The sequence below is a fragment of the Ranitomeya imitator genome, chromosome 9 (genome assembly GCF_032444005.1).
Source record: "Ranitomeya imitator isolate aRanImi1 chromosome 9, aRanImi1.pri, whole genome shotgun sequence".
NCBI lineage: Eukaryota > Metazoa > Chordata > Amphibia > Anura > Dendrobatidae > Ranitomeya > Ranitomeya imitator.
Genome location: NC_091290.1, coordinates 120857588 through 120883333, shown reverse-complemented (window position 1 = coordinate 120883333; position 25746 = coordinate 120857588). Strand labels below are relative to the sequence as shown.

The 25746-nt window shown below is 44.8% G+C and overlaps 1 protein-coding gene across 4 annotated transcripts in view; it reads right to left on the bottom strand.

Annotated features, from left to right (window-relative positions):
- CMIP (c-Maf inducing protein) overlaps window positions 1–25746 on the bottom strand; it is a 132841-nt gene that overhangs the window by 61028 nt on the left and 46067 nt on the right. For all 4 annotated transcript variants that reach the window (XM_069738783.1, XM_069738784.1, XM_069738785.1 and 1 more), the window contains exons 2-3: window positions 7908–8033; window positions 1877–1927 (exon numbers count right to left, since the gene is read on the bottom strand). In XM_069738783.1, the coding sequence (XP_069594884.1) occupies window positions 1877–1927; window positions 7908–8033 (177 nt within the window). The remainder of the gene's footprint in view (window positions 1–1876; window positions 1928–7907; window positions 8034–25746) is intronic.

Here is a 25746-nt window from a genome sequence, read left to right as displayed (position 1 = left end):
AAACGCAACATGTCGCATTTTTTCTGCGTCCAAAATTTTTAAAAAACGCTTGCGTCGCACTTGCGTTGTATTTGCGTCGTCGAAACTTCAAAACCTCCATTGAAGTGTATTGGCAACGCAGAAGACGCAAGTACTTGCGTTGTTGTGCGTTGTAGGACACATGCGTTCTTTACTTTAAAAATAGAGACACTGAAAAGACCCTATATATTAAAAAAGGGTTGAACGCATGCGTCAAAAATGCATGCGTTCTACTTGCGTCTTTCGTGCGTTGCGTCCACGACGCTGCGTCCAAAGCTGCAAATGTGAACGTAGCCTTAGGCCGCTTTTAGACTCTATCTTCATATTTCAGGAAATTCACATGTACATTAGCTGAAATAAACAGATTCAGACCTTATCGTTTGTATTGACGCATCTAATAAGCGTGTGCAAAGGTCAATGTGAAGGGAGGAGGAGCTGTGACATAGCCTATTGTGATTGGTGTCATTGTAGTCCTGTCTGTGATGACAGGAAAACTGCTGGAAACTCTTTCTGAAAGAACAGCAAGTCTAAAATAGCCCCAGTGGTCAGTGTGAAAATTGCGAGATTATTAATTTTTCTTAAGAAAGATTGAGCTATGAAAAAAAACCTGTCAACATTTTTAATGAAAAAAAAAAAAAAAAAAAAACATAAAACACAAGAAAAAGAAAATTATGACAACACATTCCCTTTAAGCACTCAAAATGCAATTTTTGGAAACTTATACAACTCTGAAATTAGCTTTGTGAGCGGAAATTATTATTTACAAATGTATGGAGAGTTGAACTGTGAAACTTTAGAAGGATGTTGTTCAGAAGTGGAGTTCCCCTTTAAATATGTCAAACTAATCACAAACTGTATTGCCAGGAATCAGAATCCCTGACTCTACGTCATATTCAATCACGCTCATATCTACAGCTGGGCATGAAGATTTCCATCACTCAAGATGTTACAAGAACCCTAAAGCTACAGAAAATTCAGCAGTTAGGTTATTTAAAGGGATCATTTAAAGGGGTTATCCAGTGATGGGTGGATCAGTGGGAGTACGACCGCTGGAATCCCACATCAATCCCCAGATCAGGAATTTTTACCAAAAACAGAGAACTTTTATCCCCATTACAAGATGGCGCACCCTAACCATCGCTCCATTCATTCTATATGGGGCTCTAGGAAAGAGCTGAGGACAGTCCCATAGGCAATGACTGGAGAGCAGGGTGGGCATACGCACCTTTGCTCAATGCTTACAGCTCTCCAATATATATATGGGCAGCTTAAAGTGGTTATTAAAGACTTTTTTTTTTTTTTTAATACGGGCCTTAGAAATAGCAGTAAGGTCGTCGTTAACCATTGCCTGTTGTGCCCGATGCCGATCTCTGCCAGCACAGAGTGGCCACAGACCGCTCATGTCGGCGATTCAGCTGCTTCTGCTGACGTCATGTCAACGGAGCAGCACTTTTTCTTCCGCTCTGCTCTCTTGACTGGGCATGATTGCCGATGTCATGCTGATGGACGACTGGCTCCCCACTGCCTAACTGCGGGGAGCTGGCAGTCAATCTGCATGACATCTGCAGTCAGAGAAGAGAGATAAAAGAGCTTCTCTGTTGATATGGAGCAGCTGAATCTCTGGCAAGAGAGGTCAGTGACGGCTCTGTGCCGGGTAGAACAGGCAGGTAGTTGCAAGTTTTTAGACCCATAGTAAAAGAAAAGAAAATAGCCCTGGACAATCCCTTTAAATGAAGATCAAAATTACTTACCATGACATAAAGTATTAAAATGACACTAATTAACCATGGTATAAACTTTTCACTATAAATAAGCATTTCATTGAACCAGGTATTTGAGAGAATGGAGCGTTACTCACCTTCCATTGCAGAGAATGGAACCACTGGTCTCTCAGATAGCTGTTTGCAGCCTGGAAAAGAAAGAACAAGGCGGTAAGTACAAAATTAGGCAACACTCAACAAAAAAAACAAAAACCTGTGTGTGTACCCATCCTTAAGGGTCTGATGGAATGGAGTACGACTACGCAAAATATGTTTGTAGTCTGTTACCATGGAGACACAAGGGTTCTGCATCTCCCTGACCTTATTGTAAATGAAAGGAGACCTTACCAAAGTGAGACATGTAATGACTGACAGTCTGCTCACCTCCTCTACATGTCTCACGCTGGTAATGTTCCCTTTCCTTTAAAATAATCTCTGGAGGCAGAATCTCGGGGAGATCTAAGTCCGGCCCATAGATCTTAACAGCTCATTTACATATTAAGAAAAATGTAGATTTCTCTGGAATAAGACATCAGATCGCAGATATCAAGGTATCATTTTTTTCGGCTTCCTATGACCTACATGCCTGTATAGACGGCTTAGAGGGTCGATCCTACTGACAGATTCCTTTTAAGTAAAATGTTTATAGCTACTGATTTCTCCTTGATTAGTCAGCTTTGATACGAAGGCAAAAGCAACAAAAAAAAATGAAATAAACTGAGAACCATCAATGACTGCTTTCTATTAAAAAAAAAAATGAAATGAAAACAGCGCCACACCTGGTTATGTGTGGTATTGCACGTCAGCCAATTCAATATGGTAGAGCTGCAATAACCTGACACAACCAATCCACTGGTAAGAAGAAGGCAGCCATTTCTTCTAATTACTGAACAAGACTTGATTTTCCAGAACAACCGGACATAAAGAAGTTGCCATCATTTGTTGTAGGCTAGAACCTCCTTTAAAGGGCTGTGAACGCGGCCCACCTCCATAATGACGATCAGTTCATATTTGTTTCCTGGAATCACCCGTCAGGTAAATATCACCTCTTCCTGCCATGGACACATTAGTGGCCGCCAGGCAGAATTGGCGTGGTGCACAAATAACAATGGCTCTTTAGTATCTGCTTCCTGCAGTGCATGTCAATATTTGCTCCGTGCTGGGTACACAGTTAATCAGGGCAGCAAAGTCTCTTATTGAAAAAATGAACAATACGGCCTTTTTTTATTTTCAGTGACAACAATTGATGAGGGAACAGAATCCGATCACAGGTTCACATTATGGACCCGGTTTGCCAAGAGCAAGTTTGTCTTGCCTTTCATTTCATACCTCGAGTGTCCATCAAGGAAACGAGTCAGTTTTTGAATGCCCCAACTGACAGCAGCATGATGTAGGGGCAGAGACCCTGATTCCAACGATATATCACTTACTGGGCTGCTTGCTGCCGTTTTGATAAAAATCACCGTTTTATCTGCTGTTGATCCAGCAGTTCTCTCAATGCTGAGCTCCGTATAGCTCCGCCCACACCACTGATTGGTACACAGAAAGCTGGGGGCGTGGCTGGGATACATGGCAGCAGGTTTACTAGTCCTCCAGTGATAATTTATGATTAATAAACTGTGATTTTATCTAGATTAGCGGCCCATACAGGAATCACAGACTCCAGATTTATGAGGACCCTCTTGCGACTTGAGTCTCAGTGGGCCTCTCTTAGCGATTGATTATTTTCCTCCTTGACTATCAATTTTTAATATTTTGGTTGATACAGTTGCATGAGGGATTATTTTTGGGGGTTCAAGCTGTCATTTTTTATTATTACCAATTTGGGGTCCGTACGATTATTTTCTAATCTCTTTCTATTCAAATTTTTTTTTAAGAAGTGAACCAGAAAACGGCTATTCTTTCCATTTTTTTGTTTTGTTGTCGACCGTAGGGAATAAATATTTTGATTTTTTTTTAAGTTCTTACAGTTACACTTGGCGATACCAAATATTGAACTATTGCTTATATTGTATTTTCGTTCCAGAAAAAGTTGTTTTTTTTTTTTTACATATATTTTTTTTTTTATTTTCTTCCCGCGTATCTACATTAAATTACTTACATCATCATCACCGTCCCCATTGGGGCTCACAATCTATATTCCCAATCTGTATGTCTTTGCGGTGTGGGAAGAAGCCGGAGAACCTCTTAAATGCCACTGTCATGATGGACTGTGGCATCTAAAGGGCTAAACTGCTGCGATCGGTAAAATTAGGGTGGATTGCAGCAATTAGACTAAGGTGTTGGCTGTGTAACACAGCCTGCACCCACACTGCAAGCAGGCAGTGTGCGCTATAAGTATGGCTGATGGAAAACTGAGCCGAATGAACTTCCCTAGTGGGATCCTGGCACTTGGTTAAGTCATTACCATCCATGAATACTTCTTCAATAGTTGCCATTCCTCTCAACCCCTTTCATACACGTGCAAATGTGTTGGCGTTGGCGGGAGGAGGAGAGAGTTCTAGCAGTGGCTTGTCGCCTCCGAGAACAAAATGGTCAGGTATAGAAATCCAACATGTCCAATCCTGGTTCCCCCCCATCATCATGGTCAGTGGAAAGTTGACTAGAAGGTATAAAAGCTCTCTAAGTGTTGCTTTCTATCCCCTCTTTTTAGAGCACCATCCCATTACAACTAGCATGGTAAAACCTGATCAGGTAGCCACACTGAAAGCCGATGCTGTGTGGACTGTCCATAATGATGCGGTGCGTGTCACACAAGACATAGATTACCTCAGCTATGACACCCTGTCAATAGCCGCCGAGGCCGCTTCTCCATTATAGGCCGAGCACACCTCACCCCCTAGCCATTAATAGTGTACAAGGCCAGTTCTTCCATTACAGGGAGCACATGATAAATAAAACGCTGGGAGGCGCGTGTACAAATGGCTCTTTATGTGTAAACCAAACAACATAGCAGGCAATTAGGAGGCTTTAATGCTCGCGGAAAGATTTATCACCTGGGCGGCCAAGGAGTATTGTAATTTTTAACCAGCTTGAAGAAGCGCCGCTCATTAGGCGTCAATTCTGCTGGTCGAGGCAGAAATGTCGGGAGTGCTCTGCTCCGTCCTGGTCGTTCCTTTAGAAAAGCTCACAATTCAGAGGATTTCTGGAGCTCTGTCACCGAGGCGTTAATGCGGGGCCCCCATAAATCCTCGCTTCATGCTGAATTTGCCTGCATCAAAGCACAATGGCTTCCATCCAAAAACAGGCAGCGAGGGGAATCTCACTGTAACAAAGTACACACAGATAGTACAGAAAAAACGTTCCGGACTGGTGACCCGTTTGTGTTTTTTCAGTATCTCGTTACTTCGAGGGCCGGCAAAGAGCTTAAATATAGAACGCGGCACTCAGCATTGCCCGGACCCCATCGTCACCCGAGTCCAATATTAGGAATTTGTAAACTCAGAAAGTCCAGAAAAATTTAGGCTAAGTCTCGGGATACAACTTGAAGGCCTACTGATCATAAACCGCCATTGGGTTCTGTCTTCTCAGGCCACCACCAAGTACAGTCATCTCAACTTTAGTCCAAAAAAAAATCTGAGGGTAAAGGTGCTGGACTGGCCAAGCATGTCTCCAGACCTAAACCCTATAAAGCAGTGTTCCCCAACTCTGGTCCTCAAGAGCCACCAACAGGTCATGTTTTCAGGATTTCCTCAGTATTGCACAGGTGATAATTGCATCATCTGCACAGGCAATAATTCCATCACCTGTGCAATACTAAGGAAATCCTGAAAACATGACCTGTTGGTGGCTCTTGAGGACAGGAGTTGGGGAACACTGCTATAAAGCATCCTCAAATGGAAGTGAAGGAGCTCAAAGTCTCAACATCCACCATCTCAGTGATGTCGCCATGGAGGAGCGGAATGGGATTCCAGTAGCAACCTGCAAAGCTCTAGTGAACTCTATGCCCAAGAGACCTAAGGCAGTGCTTGAAAATAATGGTGGCCACACAAAATATTGGACACAATTTGGCCATTTTCACTTAGTGGTGAACTCACTTTTCTTGTCAGCGGGTTAGACCTCAATGGCTTTGTGTTGAGTTAATTAGAGTGCACGCCAAATTTTACAATGCTATACAAGTTGTATACTGACCACTGTACATTATATCAAAGGGTCAGATCTTCTGTGTTGTTCCATGAAAAGATATATAAAAAATATTTACAAAATGTGAGGGGTGTACTCACTTCTGTGGTATATACTATGTATATATAGTCACACGCCTCCTGATGATGAGTTAACGAAACGTGCGTTGGGAACACTGAAGGCAGCAGATTATATCTGCATGTGCCCGAGATCCCAGGCGCAGTAAGTGGTTGGGCCGCGCGAACTGCGCATGCCCAAGGCAGAATATGACCGCGCAGGTGCCAGGACAACTGAATAACCCCGAGGAAGCGGCTCCCTTCTCGCAGAGTGACGGCTGTGTTGTGTCTGGATGAGGGGGGAAAGGCCTACCCCCCGGAAGATTTGAAGGTATGCGGGACCAAATTCAAAAGCGATTATTTCTGCAGAGCAGCGAACAATAACTAAAAGAGCCACCTTGTCAGAATGCAGCATTACTGTGCACAAGGTGGCTTTTTTAGTTACAAACGCCTGGGGGGGGTGACAGGTTCCCTTTAACGGGCATATATACTCCCTAGGTTCTCCTATAGGTTAATGAGTTCAGCCCTTGAATACTATTGACCGTGGGTTTTGTGTAGCATATATATATGCCGTATATATATATATATACATATATATATATATATATATATATATACACATATACATACATATATATATATATATATATATATATACACACACACACTCACACACTGTGTATACACACACATATATTTATATATATATATATATATATATATGTATAGTTCAATATTAAAAACAAACGTGGAAAAAAATAGAAAATTGAAATGCACTGAAATGTAAATATATATATATATATAATTATTATTATTATTATTATTATTTTGACATTTGCATATTTTCATTTTCAGTGTATTTATTTTTATGTTTATGTTTTGTCTTTTTTTGCCTCGCAACATAAACAGCTGAATTCATCACATACAAAGAAAACGGGTAAACCCGTAGACAAGCAGAAGCCGGCCCCGTCCACCTGAAGCACACGACTGCATCTCCCATGACCCGTAGCCAAGCTGCCGAACAAGCTCCTGTGTCTCCTCATTGTGCTTTCCAAGGGCTTCTCCCCTGTTTATTTTTCCATCTGGTTACCTGCTGATTATTAAGAGGAGGGGAGGGGGGGGTGAGAGGCCCCACGTGTCTGCGCAAAACATTTACTCAGGGAAAATGAACTATGAATAATACCTTCTGTACAGAGAATCAGGTTAACTCCTTACTTTCTGGAGTTATATGCAGGGTATTACTTCCTTAGAAGAAACTGTTATTTGCTAACAGAAAAACAATAGCAATTAAGAAGCGGCTCCAGTAACAACCAATATTCCCTAAATAAAGCGGACAACTATCATTTACAATTTTTGTAAAACGACATCCTGCAAATCGCTGGAGCTCTGATTCCCAAGTCTAAAAGTCTAAGACCGATTGCTCAAAAACCTAAGCGTGTACACACAGTGCAGTACAGATCCATACAGAGCTGCGGGGGGGAAGGTTGTAGAGGTCAGTGGCAGTTTTCAAGATCCGGACCGCCACCAATTTTGAAAAGGGGGGGTAGAACATGACATGCAAATTAAAATAGCTGAATAATAAAACATTCCATGACTCTTGTTTTTGCGTTTGTTCTTTTAACATTTTTAAGGTTTTTTTTTGTTCGATCGAGGAAAACCAGGTAAGATGAAAAAGGCTAATCTTCTCCAGCGCTCAATCTCCAAGCTTCCAAGTAAAAAAAAAAAAAAACAATAGTGATCCATTAAAAAGATATGAAAAATGCACAAATTTTGAAAAAAGGACAAACCCTATGCGGAATACATCCGGTTCTCAGTCATGGCACAATAGTAAGTTAGTTCCTTTTTTCAGGAATTTGAACGAAATCGCACAATAGGCACAAAATGCTAAACCTGAAATCCACACGGAGCTTAAAGATGAATAATCAAATCAAAATCCAAAAGTTCACCGTACCTGAAGCAGAACAGTCCCCCCAGGAAACGTTAGTTGTAAACAGTATTTTGGGGCATTCTCCCAGGACAGCAGCTGGACATCCTCAATGGCGCTGTATGGCATGCTATTTTCCATGTACCCTGTAGGCTGGAAAGAGAAAAACAGAAATTATTATCCCTTTGAAGTCACAAGAGAACGACATGAATAAATCACAGTGGACTCTGGTAGCCATTTAATCCACTCTAAGAACCAATATGTCCTGTTACGGGTGAACTGTTAACAAGATGGCGCAAAGAGGAAGTAGGACGTAAGTGGGGCTGGGGATACTAGAGCCATAAGGAGAACCAAAAAGATCCATTTTGCCCATATGAAAAGACAAAGAGAAGCTTTTTCGGACCTGTGATAGCTGGGGCCCAGACCTTTCATTGGGGTCCACAAACATCAATCAACTTAAGCCAATGACCAATGCAATACAAAAAAAGTTTTGTAGTACTTTTCGGGCACATTACAAGCTGGGTTGTCGAACTTTGTACATGGCAAAACTTTTTTTTTTTTTTTTTACAATAGCACTTTTATAACAACTATAAAAATCAACGCATGATACTACTCATTAAAAAAAAAAAATCATATCACTAGAAGATGCATGATAATTGCTCGGATCAATGATTCAGTGCTGGGTCTCATTCACAGTGCCTCTCCTGGCCACCCACTGCATCACAGCTCCACTCACGTTCAATACTGGGTGTTCAGGAGTGCAGCTGCGGAGGTAAAAAGTGTGATGGGTACACACTGAAAATCCCTTCTTTCTCAGGGGTCCCACAGATTATTAAGTGATGGCATAACCAAGGAATATTGAAACATCCCTTTAAATGTTAAAAATACATATTTCTCTTAGACACCACTAGACCGAGCTTACTGTATACTGTTCATGCATTTAAAAGGGCTATCATCAGGTAGTGCTAGTAAATACAAGCAATTTTGCAATTTACTGCTTATTAAAAATGTCAACCGTTCTAGAGATATTAATACTTTTCTTTTGTTTACAGCTCATTGCCTTGGAAACCAACCACCAGCAGCAGCGCTGGTCGGTCTCCTAGACAACAAGCTGCAGACAAAAGAAAAGCGTCAATATCTCGAGAACGGCTGCAAATTTTAACAAGCAGTAAATTGCAAAAGTGCTTGATTTTACAAGCACTATCCGACAATATCCATCTCAAGGGGATCTGAGTAACCCTTTAGTGAAGTAACAGGACACTATAGGCAGTCCGCTCTTAAAGCTCCCCCTAGAGGTGACGGCAAGTAATCAGAATTTACAATATTTTTGAATCGGACCTGAATAGGACAGTATATCTATACCATATGATGATAACCACTATAGTTGTTGGCCTTGGTTCTGGATTTCCACAGGCTTCGTACGCAGAAGATACAAAAGTCGCCGGCGTAACTCCACTCTCAATGCACTCGTGCTATGTAGGGATCTTCAAAGGCAGCTGCCCCGTGTGTGTGGAGCGGATCCCAGCACAAAGTTACAAGACGGTAATTTAATCCACCCTTACGCAAACGCTGCCGTCCAGCACAATCCGGGGCTTGGCGCGGACTTAGGCTCTGGAACTCGCAGGAGTCAAGCAGAGGACATATGGCTGTTTACGATGATTTACTAAGCACATGTTTGTGTGAAAGGGTGTCTGTGTAATACATTTTTTCCTTGGCACCGTTGCCTGGTGACATCAAAACAATGTTCTTGCGACAAGCGAGGGCCTCACACATCTCACACATAGGCTCAGAAAGAAAACGTGCAAGGAAATTGACATTTAGATTGGAAAAATGGCAACGGATGCAATGAAAAATGGGCAAAAATGGCACTTTACACTATACACTTATAGGAACTTTTGGCAAAAAACATTACTTGTGCTATTTATGGTCAAATAAGTGGCAACATCTTTCAGGGCAGAAATGGCAGCCATATTGGTGGTGAAGAAAACTTTTCAAACAGAGATAAAACATTCTTTTTTCCAGGTATTTCTTAGTAATTAAGCTGAATGAGTGGCTGTCACTTTCGAAACGGCTTTTCTTTGTAAGGCCAAATTTAGAAATTTGCAAAACACAGTCCGAGTAAGGACCAAGGTGTCCAGACCGGCCGTGGGTCTCCTACCCAAATTCGAAAACTTCGTAGGAATATAGGAGTCTGTTGAGTTTGGATCAAGAGACCCGTGGTCCGTCAGGGCATTGCGGTCTGTATACGAAGTGGTCCGTCAGGGCATTGCGGTCTGTATACAGAGAGGTCCGTCAGGGCATTGAGGTCTGTATACGGAGTGGTCCGTCAGGGCATTGCGGTCTATATACGGAGAGATCCGTCAGGGCATTGCGGTCTGTATACGGAGTGGTTTGTCGCGGCATTGCGGTCTGTATACGGAGTGGTCCATCAGGGCATTGCGGCCTGCATACGGAGTGGTTCGTCAGGGCATTGCGGTCTGTATACAGAGTGGTCCGTCAGGGCATTGCGGTCTGTATACGGAGTGGTTCGTCAGGGCATTGCGGTCTGTATACAGAGTGGTCCGTCAGGGCATTGCGGTCTGTATACGGAGTGGTCCGTCGGGGCATTGCGGTCTGTATACAGAGTGGTCCGTCAGGGCATTGCGGTCTGTATACAGAGTGGTCCGTCAGGGCATTGCGGTCTGTATACGGAGTGGTTCGTCAGGGCATTGCGGTCTGTATACAGAGTGGTCCGTCAGGGCATTGCGGTCTGTATACGGAGTGGTTCGTCAGGGCATTGCGGTCTGTATACAGAGTGGTCCGTCAGGGCATTGCGGTCTGTATACAGAGAGGTCCGTCAGGGCATTGAGGTCTGTATACGGAGTGGTCCGTCAGGGCATTGCGGTCTATATACGGAGAGATCCGTCAGGGCATTGCGGTCTGTATACGGAGTGGTTTGTCGCGGCATTGCGGTCTGTATACGGAGTGGTCCATCAGGGCATTGCGGCCTGCATACGGAGTGGTTCGTCAGGGCATTGCGGTCTGTATACAGAGTGGTCCGTCAGGGCATTGCGGTCTGTATACGGAGTGGTTCGTCAGGGCATTGCGGTCTGTATACAGAGTGGTCCGTCAGGGCATTGCGGTCTGTATACGGAGTGGTCCGTCGGGGCATTGCGGTCTGTATACAGAGTGGTCCGTCAGGGCATTGCGGTCTGTATACAGAGTGGTCCGTCAGGGCATTGCGGTCTGTATACGGAGTGGTTCGTCAGGGCATTGCGGTCTGTATACAGAGTGGTCCGTCAGGGCATTGCGGTCTGTATACGGAGTGGTTCGTCAGGGCATTGCGGTCTGTATACAGAGTGGTCCGTCAGGGCATTGCGGTCTGTATACGGAGTGGTCCGTCAGGGCATTGCGGTCTGAATACAGAGAGGTCCGTCAGGGCATTGCGGTCTGTATACGGAGTGGTCCGTCAGGGCATTGCGGTCTGTATACAGAGTGGTCCGTCAGGGCATTGCGGTCTGTATACGGAGTGGTCCGTCAGGGCATTGCGGTCTGTATACGGAGTGGTCCGTCAGGGCATTGCGGTCTGTATACGGAGTGGTCCGTCAGGACATTGCGGTCTGAATACAGAGAGGTCCGTCAGGGCATTGCGGTCTGTATACGGAGTGGTTCGTCGGGGCATTGCGGTCTGTATACGGAGTGGTCCGTCAGAGCATTGCAGTCTGTATACGGAGTGGTCCGTCAGGGCATTGCGGTCTGTATACGGAGTGGTCCATCAGGGCATTGCGGTCTGTATACGGAGTGGTCCGTCAGGGCATTGCGGTCTGTATAGGGAGTGGTCCGTCAGGGCATTGCGGTCTGTATACGGAGAGATCCGTCAGGGCATTGCGGTCTGTATACGGAGTGGTCCGTCAGGGCATTGCGGTCTGTATACGGAGAGATCCGTCAGGGCATTGCGGTCTGTATACGGAGTGGTCCGTCAGGGCATTGCGGTCTGTATACGGAGAGATCCGTCAGGGCATTGCGGTCTGTATACGGAGTGGTCCATCAGGGCATTGCGGTCTGTATACGGAGAGATCCGTCAGGGCATTGCGGTCTGTATACGGAGTGGTCCGTCAGGGCATTGCGGTCTGTATACAGAGTGGTCCGTCAGGGCATTGCGGTCTGTATACGGAGTGGTCCGTCAGGGCATTGCGGTCTGTATACAGAGTGGTCCGTCAGGGCATTGCGGTCTGTATACGGAGTGGTTCGTCAGGGCATTGCGGTCTGTATACAGAGTGGTCCGTCAGGGCATTGCGGTCTGTATACGGAGTGGTCCGTCAGGGCATTGCGGTCTGAATACAGAGAGGTCCGTCAGGGCATTGCGGTCTGTATACGGAGTGGTCCGTCAGGGCATTGCGGTCTGTATACGGAGTGGTCCGTCAGGGCATTGCGGTCTGTATACGGAGAGATCCGTCAGGGCATTGCGGTCTGAATACAGAGAGGTCCGTCAGGGCATTGCGGTCTGTATACGGAGAGATCCGTCAGGGCATTGCGGTCTGTATACGGAGTGGTCCGTCAGGGCATTGCGGTCTGTATACGGAGAGATCCGTCAGGGCATTGCGGTCTGTATACGGAGTGGTCCATCAGGGCATTGCGGTCTGTATACGGAGAGATCCGTCAGGGCATTGCGGTCTGTATACGGAGTGGTCCGTCAGGGCATTGCGGTCTGTATACAGAGTGGTCCGTCAGGGCATTGCGGTCTGTATACGGAGTGGTTCGTCAGGGCATTGCGGTCTGTATACAGAGTGGTCCGTCAGGGCATTGCGGTCTGTATACGGAGTGGTTCGTCAGGGCATTGCGGTCTGTATACAGAGTGGTCCGTCAGGGCATTGCGGTCTGTATACGGAGTGGTCCGTCAGGGCATTGCGGTCTGAATACAGAGAGGTCCGTCAGGGCATTGCGGTCTGTATACGGAGTGGTCCGTCAGGGCATTGCGGTCTGTATACGGAGTGGTCCGTCAGGGCATTGTGGTCTGTATACGGAGTGGTCCATCAGGGCATTGCGGTCTGTATATGGAGTGGTCCGTCAGGGCATTGCGGTCTGTATACGGAGTGGTCCGTCAGGGCATTGCGGTCTGTATACGGAGAGATCCGTCAGGGCATTGCGGTCTGTATACGGAGTGGTCCGTCAGGGCATTGCGGTCTGCATACGGAGAGATCCGTCAGGGCATTGTGGTCTGTATACGGAGTGGTCCGTCAGGGCATTGCGGTCTGTATACGGAGAGATCCGTCAGGGCATTGCGGTCTGTATACGGAGTGGTCCATCAGGGCATTGCGGTCTGTATACGGAGAGATCCGTCAGGGCATTGCGGTCTGTATACGGAGTGGTCCATCAGGGCATTGCGGTCTGTATACGGAGTGGTCCGTCAGGGCATTGCGGTCTGTATACGGAGTGGTCCGTCAGGGCATTGTGGTCTGTATACGGAGTGGTCCGTCAGGGCATTGCGGTCTGTATACGGAGTGGTCCATCAGGGCATTGCGGTCTGTATACGGAGTGGTTCGTCAGGGCATTGTGGTCTGTATACGGAGTGGTCCGTCAGGGCATTGCGGTCTGTATACGGACCGTGAAGTATTGCAATGTGAACCCAGCCTCAAATGTATCGTCTGCACTGAGCACCGAAATTGCATCTTCCATTGGGATCCACCAACTCTGTAAAATCTACGGCTGGATTTAGTCTTGGAATCAAGATGAGACATCCCCTTTACAAATGTTACATTAGGATCTATGGACATCAAGGGGAAAAAATAGAGAACCGCTAACAAGACGCAGCACCCCAGATCCAGTCTATCCATGTACTACATACAGGGTCATTTGTTTCAATGGATGCATGCAGTACCACATTTCCCCTGTAGAGGCGGTGTAGGTAAACTGTATAGCAAGCAGGTCGCATCTTTCCTAAGCAGCCGGACCCTCAATATTTGGCTAGTTACAGTGATGGCTGTCTTACCAAAATGGGTTATCTATTGCTCTATGGCTCCTGAGATGAGGAACTTTTTAATTAGTGGTAATTTTATGGCCTTTTCCTAGGGGGCGGGCCTTACGGGTTAATAAGACAGGAGGGGCCTAAAGACACGCCCTAGAGGATCCTGTGAGCCACGCCCCCTTGTAAAGACCATGAAGAAAATAGCGCAAAATAAAAAGGCTCATATTTCCGGAACCGTATGGCGGATTTAAGGGAAAACAAACAACATAATGATAAGGGGAGTAGCGAGAATAAAATAAAAAAAACAAAAACTGCCCTGATGACAAGTCCTTTTTAATCATACATCACTTTTTTTTTCTTCTTCATCTTGTTATTAAATAAATTGCCAGCGAAGTGAATTTCATTAATGCGAAATGACGCCGCTCACTTCCGCAGTGAAAATAATTCACACTCTTCATCTTGTCGCTCCGAAAGCAGATTATTTGGAATGAATCACCGCTGACTGCACAGGTCCGAGGAGTCAGGGCTCAGCGATGCGGCATCCTGCTTATGAGGCGGACACCCACATAAACCAAGATCATGTGTTTGCATCATCGCGGTGTGGGCACGGTACGAGAATTTCATGTGTGGCACAGGAAATTTACACCGACGGCTCAAACAGACGTCTGATTCGTGTTAGTCATGATATATTGTATTATCTGTGTATTATATAGCCTAGGTGTAAATATATATTTTTATATATATATATATATATATATATATATATATATATATATATATATATATATATTTATTTATTTATATATATATATATATATATATATATATATATATATAGTTAGCTATTTTCAGATTTTTATTTTTCTGTATTGGCAGGGAAAATGCTGCGTAAAATAATGCATTTTTGAAGAGGTTTTTAACGTGCATTTTTTTATAATTTTTTTTTTTTTTACCCCCAGTCATTTAAAAAGGGTGAAAAATACTGAACGACCAGATATGACAAAAGAACAACAACAAACAAACAAAAAAAAAGCTTTGATGGTTCAAATCCACAAGAATAAGCAACGTGTGCACTAGATATTTAAAAAAAATCTCATTTACTCTGTAGTAAAACGCAGCGCTTTTTTTTCCTCGAAATGTCTGAACAAGCCTTTACAAACCTTTATTAAAAGAAAAATAATCTACCAAAAGGGGGACTCATAAGTGAATTATAAGGCCATGTTCACACATAGCGCAAAAGTACTACATTAACTCCGGCTGCGGTTTTATTGTGCATTTAACTGTCCAAACAAAGTGGATGTGACGTCATGAAAACTTCTGCCTATTACTGTGTTTTTTTTTTTTTCGTTTTTTTGTGGGGAGCCGAAAAAAAAATATTCATGTAAAAAATGCTAGAGAAAAAAAACAAAAAACTTTTCTGTACTTAAAGAGAAAAAAACCCCACATTGAAATAAAGGGGAAAATGTATCAATTAATATTGTTATTGTCATATCTTGATGCAGAAAACATGCCAGAAAAAAAAATGCATCGTTTACTCCACATCTAAATGTGGTGAAGTGGTAAAGCTATACAGGACTAATCTGTACTAAATCATGAGGGTTTTGGTGCACAAATTCTGCCGTTTCGTCCTTTGCCATTCAGGCAGATTCAAGGTTTTGACAGCAGCGTATGAATGAGATTTACTAAAATGTCATCCAGAATGTTGGTGGGCAGCGTTAGGGGAGAACAGACTGGGAAATTGCCCAAAGCACCCGCATCCTTGTTTGGCCCCCAGCCTGTACAGAAAGAGCTACCATGATATGTGAGCATTTGGGGCCCCACTTTAAACCTTTGCCCAGGGCCCTGTATGAGGTGTCACCCGATAGGACAGTCAATAGCTGCTGATCCAAGGCACCAGGGCAATTCCTTAGTTGTTTTGTTCAGCAACGGCCTTTGTCATGCCAAAAAATATAGCGTCAGGGAGCAGGTGCACAAGGTGAAGACATCGTACTGGGGTGACGACAGGACACAAATTCAGACATTATATTTCCATACCAAATGGTTGTTCTAATATTGCTCCTGATTTCCCCAAAATTCCACCCTATGAAAAGCAGAGGTCCAAACACGAGCCCAAAGTGCCGAAAGCCAAATTATTTGCCTGTAACTTAACATTCCGTATGAAAAGAGATCTGCCCGCTATCCCATCTAATAAGCAAAATAGGATTTTACGTCCACGGCTGCAGTGGTGATGTAGGAATAAACCACAGCATTTTCTTCGCAAATTCTTATCAAATTATACACGGAGATAATGACGCACGGAAATCAATAGGATGTAAATCTGAAGTGTTAGGCTAGTCCCTGACACCCTTTTTAAGGTGGAGGAGAGGAAATTTATCCAAAATTCATACATGGATTTATATTTTGCAAATCTATGACCCCGCTGGATGCAAAATATAACCGACCGCATCGTTTCTCACACGTCACATCGCAAGCTAAATGATACACAAACGACTCCAGGTCCAGCCGCCATATTGTACAGCATGAGAAGTGACAGGGAAATTAAACAAATATGTTCCACCACACTCGGCCCCATCCTCCGCGGTGTTCTCTGCGAGCGTCTGCAGTCACAAGAAACCACTTTTTATATACTGAGGTCAGGAAAGGCAGGCGCTTCCCCCCTCTGCACAGTCTAGATGTGATCCATGCAGCGAAGAGCAAGAATCCCCCTATCACCCAAAATCGCAGAGGGGCGACTTTGGGAGCGACACAGGTCATGGGGGCATAGCATAATCGAAAGTGAATGGGGCGGCGTTGCCACTAGCAACCACAATAATCGAGCTACAAAAAGTCAGATCCCGTTGGATCCTCGTGGGTGGCGTCTGCTGCCGATGTAGCCACACACCCTAATACTGGTTGGATTTAGATCTCGGTTTCATTCATTCACATTTCTTTTTCCCACGCCTGCCTAAAACTTTTGCACATTACTGGATCATGTCCAGTAATAAAGTCCCTGAAAGCAGAACTGAAAATATCATCGGTTCCTGTTTGTTACATCCAGTAAGTGAAGATCAATCAAATGTATCTATAGTAGCATGGAAACCTCCCCACCCCCCATGGTGGTCCAATCCCTTTAAGAAGGGACACCCACTAGTGAGCATCTCTCCCCCGCTCGGTGTTACCCATGTAAACGTCATATGAGGTAGGTGATTGGATGTTACCGACTCAACCCTGAGCCGTCTGCTTAGGATAATGATTCAGGTGTTGCTTGCTTCATGCTGTCCTACTTCTGAAGAAGCATGACTCACATCCCTACTAACAATGATACAGAGACTTTTATCATCATCATCATCGTCCTCCTTTATGTACCTATATATAAACTTCCTGTACAGGGAATGTATTCATTCACACCGGCCGCTGCCTGTAGTGATGCTTACTATTTAATTTCCCTTTCTCACATACGGACAATGGACTGGTTTATATAAAACTAATTAAAGGAATAGTTCATGCAGAGCGGTTATACCTCCTCAAGGCTAGAGGGGGCGACACATGACAAAAGAATACACAATCAAGAAAGTATCTCTAACTCTTGATCCACCCCCGCAGTATCACCATCCACATTAACAAAGGCAAGCTCCACCCCTGCCGAGTCATGCCCCACCTCCACAGAGTCAAGCTCCACCCCCACAGATTCCGCACTGAGTATAATCCCCACTTGTACACATTCGATAGCAGACAGATGAACAATCGCTCATCCGAAGGTTCACAACTTGTCACATACCGCTCCTGCCGGCGAGTCAGCAGCTTACGCTGACGTCACGTTGACAGAATGCCAGGTTCTCTTCCTCTCAGCTCTGTTGAGCCTTGCCTGTCAATCAGCACGACTTTGGAGGTCAGTCCCCATCGACGGAGCCGCCCGTAAGAGGAAGAGCTGCTCTGTTGATGTGGTGCAGCTGAATCGCCGGCAGGAGCGGTTTGTGACAACTCTGAGCCGGCACCGGGTAGAACCGGAAGCTAGATAATGGTTTTTAGGCCCAAAGTGAAAAAAAAAATCCTGAATTTGGAGACTCTCCACTCAGTTTATGTTCTAAAAACTCCTCCAAAGTTACTATGATTTTGAGTTTTTGTATGCCCTAAAGTTTAGGGCCTAAACCCAGAGTGAAGAACTTTCCCTACTGCTTCAAGGCGCAGTCATTATACGATTTTGCTCTTTTTTGGGGGGCAGACCTCACCTGTCAATCACTTATAGCCCACTGTCTCCTTGCTATATCTTGGCAATGTCTTGCCCGCTGTATAAAAGCACAAATAAACAGACATGTTTTTATCAGAAAAGTTACCACACTGAAAATAATTTGGATACCCACTTCCTCCATGTCAAACTCTGGATCAACAATGGGCTCAACCCCAGCAAAGATTAACACACCACTTCCTTTATTTCACGTCTTTGTTCAACAGTTCCACATTGAAAACAAGCGAGAAGGCAGAACAGGAAGAAGTAAGATCAACTTGGCCTACGAGAATGGAGTGAAGGTGCACGTTCTGTGCCCCGCCAAGTCTCCTCCCCAACTCTGCAAACTCCAGCCTTGGCCACTCACCAAGCCAAGACCCAAGAGACCTTCGGGAACGAGACTTCGGACAAGAGAACATTTTTATGGTCCACTACTTAAATAAACTCGAATGCGTGAAAACGTGGAGAGTATAGAAAAATGTATCCGTGTAGATGAGCAAAAATTATCCAAATACAAACTTGTCAAAACCGTGGCAGGAGAGAAGACAAAGCTGGGTTTTACAGGTGTAGATTTCTGCCCATATCGAGGCCGATCAGAGCTCAATTTTAAGTGGTCTCATCTTCTTAAATAAGTGGAAAGTCTGAAAACATCTTATTTTTTAATTCTGAAAAACGGAGATATTTTAAATGTTATCTCCTGAAGAGCTTACAAGCTCATTGCTATAGAGCTTGTAAATGCTGCTCGGGAACTGGCCAGACAGCTGGATCCGGGTAGTCTCAATGCACCTGCACTCCTCCAGGCAAAGATACCTATGTTTGCAGCAACCGTGGGCACACGGTTGGGGTCAGTCAATCATCAGGAGCACATTGCTCCCTGCAAGAAGGAAGGAGGGAGGCTGGGGAGAGGTGTGCTCCTAATCACTAAATTTAAGACAATCCCTTAAAATCCCGATGCAAATTTTATGACGACAAATGATCATTAATTGGACATGTGCTGTTGACAACATCTGCATCAGATCAGCCAATAAACAAGCAAACCACAACTGATCGTTGAAGGATTGCGGCCATGTTGACATGGGCCAATGATCAGGAATGCTTACTAGTCTATGAAAAGGAGTCTTAATAAGTTTAAAATTTCAGAGTTGCTGACAGTTTTAGCCATTATTGATGAAATGACAATTCTCTGAAGGGCGATTGTGAAATGATGTGTTGGATTTACTATTTTTTGGGGGGAGGGCTAGTACTGGTTGGAAAAATACCGGTTCTATTGCAGCCATTGTCCTCAAAGGAGGATTATTCAGGAATTATTTCTACATTTAGATTTTGTTTTAACACTATTTATTTGACCTTTTCTTTAGGATTACCGTAATTGATAATTTTCACTTTAAAAAAATGTAAAAAAAGCTCTGTAGCTCAAGCCTGAGGTTCATGGATAGGATTACCACCAGTGTACCTTAGGTATTTTGAGGCCATCTACTTTAGATATTAGCCCTGTTAACGAGATAGAATTTGCCATGATGTAAAGTTTGCGATCTGATTCAAGACAATCGTATGACTAGAGCAAGAAATGACCCAACTGTTTGGCACCAGAAACCAAAGGCCCCGATACATATTAGACTAGAGTTGGTGGACCAGCCAGTATCGATGAGTTTGGAAGACACTCTATTGTGTATGGTGGCATTGGCCGTCTGATGGTTGGAGAAGATGTCAATCAAACATATCTAATTCCGGACTGCCAATCTCTTTGTTCTCCCAGAGATAAGCCGCCTGCCAACAAATTAGTCTTTGGGAACACAGGAGCACACGGCCGAGCGAGCATTCTTGTGTATGGGAAAGACGTCTGAGATGGCTGTTGGCCAACCGATTGGCCGGGGCATCATTCAGCCATCAAACGTAATGTGTATGGCCTACTTTAGAAACAGGTCCTTCATAAATAGCCCATCATCGTGTATTGCTCAATCTCCTCAAGGAGAGTCATGCCTTTTTGTAACTCTTTCTTTACTGTCTTTTTCTCAACCTTTACATAATTTCGAAACATCGTTCACTCCGACCGCCATCAATTCCAGACAAGATAATAAAAAATGAATTACAAAACACTCCTACTTCGCAAACATGTACCCAACTATTGACTATTTTCCGCAGCCGCATTTTATTTTACTTTTTTTCCATAGTTAACGGCTGGAAGAATTATCTACTAAATGAACCACAAAGTCCATCCAACAGAAAGAGTTACCTAGACACCAGGTCCAAATATGCCTCAATGTCCTTTATAGGCTACGGTTGGAATAAAGTCAGGCGTATTTGGATCCGGGAGCCTTGGTAACATTTTTGTGGTCATGGCATGAGCAATATATTTATTTTGTAACCAAAGGATCGTTCCCACAGTGGGTTAAGACTTCGGAACAGAGTAGAAAGACTCCTCCACATGGCCTTCAAGAGCTGGTAAGTATCATCAGAGCAATGTTTCTCAGCACAGTATCCTCCCTAATTGCCGAGGAAGGATCCTATGACGTAGACAAGTCGGATAATTCCATGATCTTGGGAGAACCGCATCATTGTGTTACTCCTCTGGGGAAATCCTTCAGAACTTTCCTTTCTTTAGGTGAAGCCGTTAACGTGTAATTGGTGCCAAACACAAAAGACATAACACTGAGAATCTGATTATTTTCCGATAAGCCGCATCAATCTCATCAGGTTCTTGGGCATTTATTATGTCGTTTCATATGTAGATTGAAACGAATTGTCCAACACCTCATGTTCCGTAGAGGAACATCAAGAACTAAAAGGGATTGTCTCATTTCTAATACTATCCTACGATGATCTGAGACATAATATAAGGGGTTCCCGGTGAACCCAGATCGGCCCCAATTAACATCTTTTCTTTGGGATGCCCTGGCACATTCATGCATTTTTATGGGAAATGTGTAATACTTAATTTTTCCTGCTGTGGCACTGTGGGGAAATCTACTACTTATGGCTGAGATTCCCCAAGGATCGCCGGTGATCATCAAGGATTTCCATTATAGTTTCGAACTGGTAGAACATAGATATCACTTCATTGTATAAAAAAAAAAAAAAATCTGAAGAGCCAAGGATGCTCTTGGACTTTGGTGCCTGGGTTTACAGTGGCTACAACATCTACATGTATGTTACTCATCATCCCAGAACCCGACAGCTCCTTTTGTACTGAAGGTCATTCACTACTGCAATGATTAGCAGCCAGGACTAAAACTGGCCCATACTTATTACCATATTGGTCACAGCAGCCAAAAAACACTAAAAATTTTTTATGACAAGTCATATCACTTCGTCCAATTGAAGGCAATACCCCTTTAAAATCATAGCCAGTTTCTTACAAAAACAGCGCCACACCATTCCACAGGTTATGTGCGGTATTGCAGGTCATTTCTACATAAATGGAGCTGAGCTATACTATCATAAAAAAATGGACAGGTTAGGTGGGGCAATGCTGGATAAAAGGAGACATTGATTCTAATTCTGTACAGCCTCCTTAAAGGTATTGTCCAGGCATATAATATTGATGATCTATACTGTATCAAATTGGTGGAGGTCCGACAACAGACAGACAACCCCACCAATTAGTTCCTGTGGTGACTGTATGTAAACATTGACCTATCCATATTGTATGCCAGGACAACTATTTTTCATTAGTTATTCCCAGACCTGCAGGCCTCAGACCCGTTTTGTATTCAATTTGCGACTTTCCCAGGGTGACATATTGAATAATATAGCAGATTCATAAAGACAGAGGTTGTCTTATGATTCATCCCCGACGGGATGCATTGTTGTCCATCGCCGGCATGTGTAGGGTTAAGCACAGGATACTCCACCCCGTGTACATACATGGCGAACGCTCGGTGGCAGCTGACTGCAGCATTTAACAGCTTGTACCGATACTGTTTTGTACAGGAAGAGAAATCATGCAGCCGCTATCCTCCCCCTCAATAATTACCAGCCAGAAAACAGCTTTAAGAGAAATAACATAGAATAAAAAAGCAGAAACTGCCATTGAGCGCAGAAGATTTCTAACCGCCGAGACTTCACGTGACGCACAGGAGTAAAGAGTCACTAAACGTACCGATGAAGAAGCCGCGTGTCCAGTTTTTCTGGAGTCCCAAAAAGTATAGATGGCAAGAAATAAAAAGGGATGGCGGCTCATGGCATGATGCAGCGGCTTGTTGGGATGGCGGCTCATGGCATGATGCAGCAGCTTGTTGGGATGGCGGCTCATGGCAAGATACAGCAGCTTGTTGGGATGGCGGCTCATGGCATGATGCAGCAGCTTGTTGGGATGGCGGCTCATGGCATGATGCAGCAGCTTGTTGGGATGGCGGCTCATGGCATGATGCAGCAGCTTGTTGGGATGGCGGCTCATGGCATGATGCAGCAGCTTGTTGGGATGGCGGCTCATGGCATGATGCAGCAGCTTGTTGGGATGGCGGCTCATGGCATGATGCAGCAGCTTGTTGGGATAGCGGCTCATGGCATGATGCATCGGCTTGTTGGAATGGCGGCTCATGGCATGATGCAGCAGCTTGTTGGGATGGCGGCTCATGGCAAGATACATCAGCTTGTTGGGATGGCGGCTCATGGCATGATGCAGCAGCTTGTTGGGATAGCGGCTCATGGCATGATGCATCGGCTTGTTGGAATGGCGGCTCATGGCATGATGCAGCAGCTTGTTGGGATGGCGGCTCATGGCATGATGCAGCAGCTTGTTGGGATGGCGGATCATGGCAAGATGCAGCAGCTTGTTGGGATGGTGGCTCATGGCAAGATGCAGCAGCTTGTTGGGATGGTGGCTCATGGCAAGATGCAGCAGCTTGTTGGGATGGCAGTTCATGGCAAGATGCAGCAGCTTGGGATGGCAGTTCATGGCAAGATGCAGCAGCTTGTTGGGTTGGCAGTTCATGGCAAGATGCAGCAGCTTGTTTGGTTGGCAGTTCATGGCAAGATGCAGCAGCTTGTTGGGTTGGCAGTTCATGGCAAGATGCAGCAGCTTGTTGGAATGGCAGTTCATGGCAAGATGCAGCAGCTTGTTGGGATGGCAGTTCACGGCATGATGCAGCGGCTTGTTGGGATGGCGGCTCATGGCATGATGCAGCGGCTTGTTGGGATGGCAGTTCATGGCATGATGCAGCGGCTTGTTGGGATGGCGGCTGATGGCATGATGCAATGGCTTGTTGGGATGGCGGCTCATGGCATGATGCAGTGGCCTGCTGCGGTGGCATTGGTGGCGTACTGCTCATCAGTCACCTTTATGTCTCAGTCAGACGGCCATATAAATCAGACGGAGGTCGGATCGTAATGCTCGGACTGGCAAACGGCTCTCCCGACTTGAGCATCACAGCTGCATAGAAATAAATGAAGCTGCCACACTTGGATAGGTAGGACCGCCGGTCAGTCTGAGCATCGTGATCCAATTTCGGTCCAAATTATACGGCCGTCTGACTTTGGCCTTACAAGGAAAACATAGCCGATTTCTCACATTTGACTTTTACAATCCGAGTACAAACAGCAATGTCTGGATAGCCGAAGGTTTCCTAACCTAATTTCATCAGATACGGCTGATCAGCTTTGGTTAGGAGTCCCACGGTTCGGACATAGAAGCTCATCAGGGCTGTGAAAATCAAATGTGGGTCCCAGAATGAGAACCGTATGTATCCCAAGGATGACCCCCAATCTGCATGGTTAGAAATGGTGAGGCGGTTCTCTTACATTTCTATGGTAGCTTTGAAAATTGGCAAGAGCATTTGGGACAACCCCTTTAAGCACACAGCTCTTTAATTGAGGATCAAAAGTGATATAATAGTGCTAAACCTGTCTAGGATGATGTTCTGCAGTGGATGATGATCTTTGAACAAGCCAGACAAACGAGATTACTCATGGTTTGAAGGGTGATCATCAACCGGTTTACAAAGCACGGTTATTGGGAACCAAACTTTCCTAGGAATGCTCGCTCACAAAAATCGTGCACGCTTTACAGGAGAGCGAATCCCTAAAGTTCTAAAATAGCAAACACAACAAGTACTCACCTTCTGTGGGACAAGCGCTGGCACTCCGTTGCTGCTCAGGTCTCGATGTTTTGGCTGCAATGGTGACTTATTGTCGACAGCGCGCATCACCGCTGTAGAAAAATCACTGAGTTTGGCGGCTCGTACAGTCTAGCTCAGTACAGCCAAGCTCAACGAATGTCTAAGGCCGTGATGCACGCTGCTGATATGTGGTCACCATAGAAGCCAAAACACCAAGACACGAGCACTGGAGGATCCTTTGTCAAGGGTCAAAATATGATAACTAAACAACTGGGTCAGAGCATCTCTGAGGAGCGCACATACAATACCGCCGTTATCGGGGCGCAGATACCGAGAGGCAGGCAAATTATTCACAAACAGGACCTCAAAGTCCACTTGGATATTTGCTCAGCTCTCTTATCTAATGCAATATGTTTCTCATTTTGTTGGTTCCCTTTTTTCCCTTTTAACCCTATAAGTGCACAGATGGTCTACAACAGTTTTTTTTCCTGTACACGGAGGCTGCACCCTTCAAATTTCTAAGCGGTAAAGCCTGGACCCTATAATTCAGGCTTTAGTTGGCCGGTATGACCGTACCAATGAAATGCAGCATCGGATACCCGATCAGGAGATCTAGGACCTAGATTCTTTTCGCTTTGATTTTATAAATGAAAGGAATTGTCTTGTTTGGATAATTCCACTTTACAATGGGAAAATCTGATTGCAGCTGGATGGCGTCACAATATTACAATCATCACATGGCACCGGCTGTCACCAAGGGGCGTCCATGGTAGTGGTCAGTTCTTTTTAGTGGACTCCTCTAGAGAAAATGCTTGTTCACACCACAAAATCGTCTCCAAACCATATACCTAAGGCTTTTCGTGAGAGATTGGGATTGACAAGAATATATATATATTTTTTTTGTATGGAAAAACACAAAAAAAGGAGAAAATTAATCCCACAGTGATCTTGTCCCATTGTTCCCCAATGATCTCCATTTGCTAGTCTGGTTTCGACACACTGGAAATGCCCACTCAGTAAAAAGAGTCGGACTATCCTGTTGTGTCCAGTTCGGACCTCCATGGCTGCTGGACCACTTGTACACCACCGATCTTGTGCGGCTTCCTATGTCCTCAGGACGACAAGATGTTGCAGGGGCATAGTAAATGGCGGAGGCGCCCAGGATGTTGGGTACAGGATTGCCAACATCTGGTCCAGAAGCCACAGTGGACTGAGTTGGATGCCGGACCACGGCAGTGTGAAGCTTTTTGCTCAACTTTGAGCCAGTGATTGACATAGCGGCATTTTCACTGAATGTTATGGGCAAGGATGGGATCTACGGAGAATTAGTGTAGGCGAGTATCATTTCTTCTCTTTTTAAACATATGTCCCCACTGACAATCTCTTCAGCCCCTCGTTCTCTTGCTGACTGGCACAGAGTGTTTAAGGATCCTTTGGTAATGGACCGGCTTCATATAGACTTTATGCTCTGTCATACAGGACCCATTTAAATGTTTTCCCTAGCTGCAATTCTATGGATCCCATCTTCACCCTCCACGACTCATGAAGGTGATGCAGGGCTGAATATGACATTGGACACAACCAGAAACTTGCCGGAGTAGCTGAAGGCGGCATGGCTGACTCATCATGGGTTCATAATTTCCAGTAGGAAATCGTGTTCAC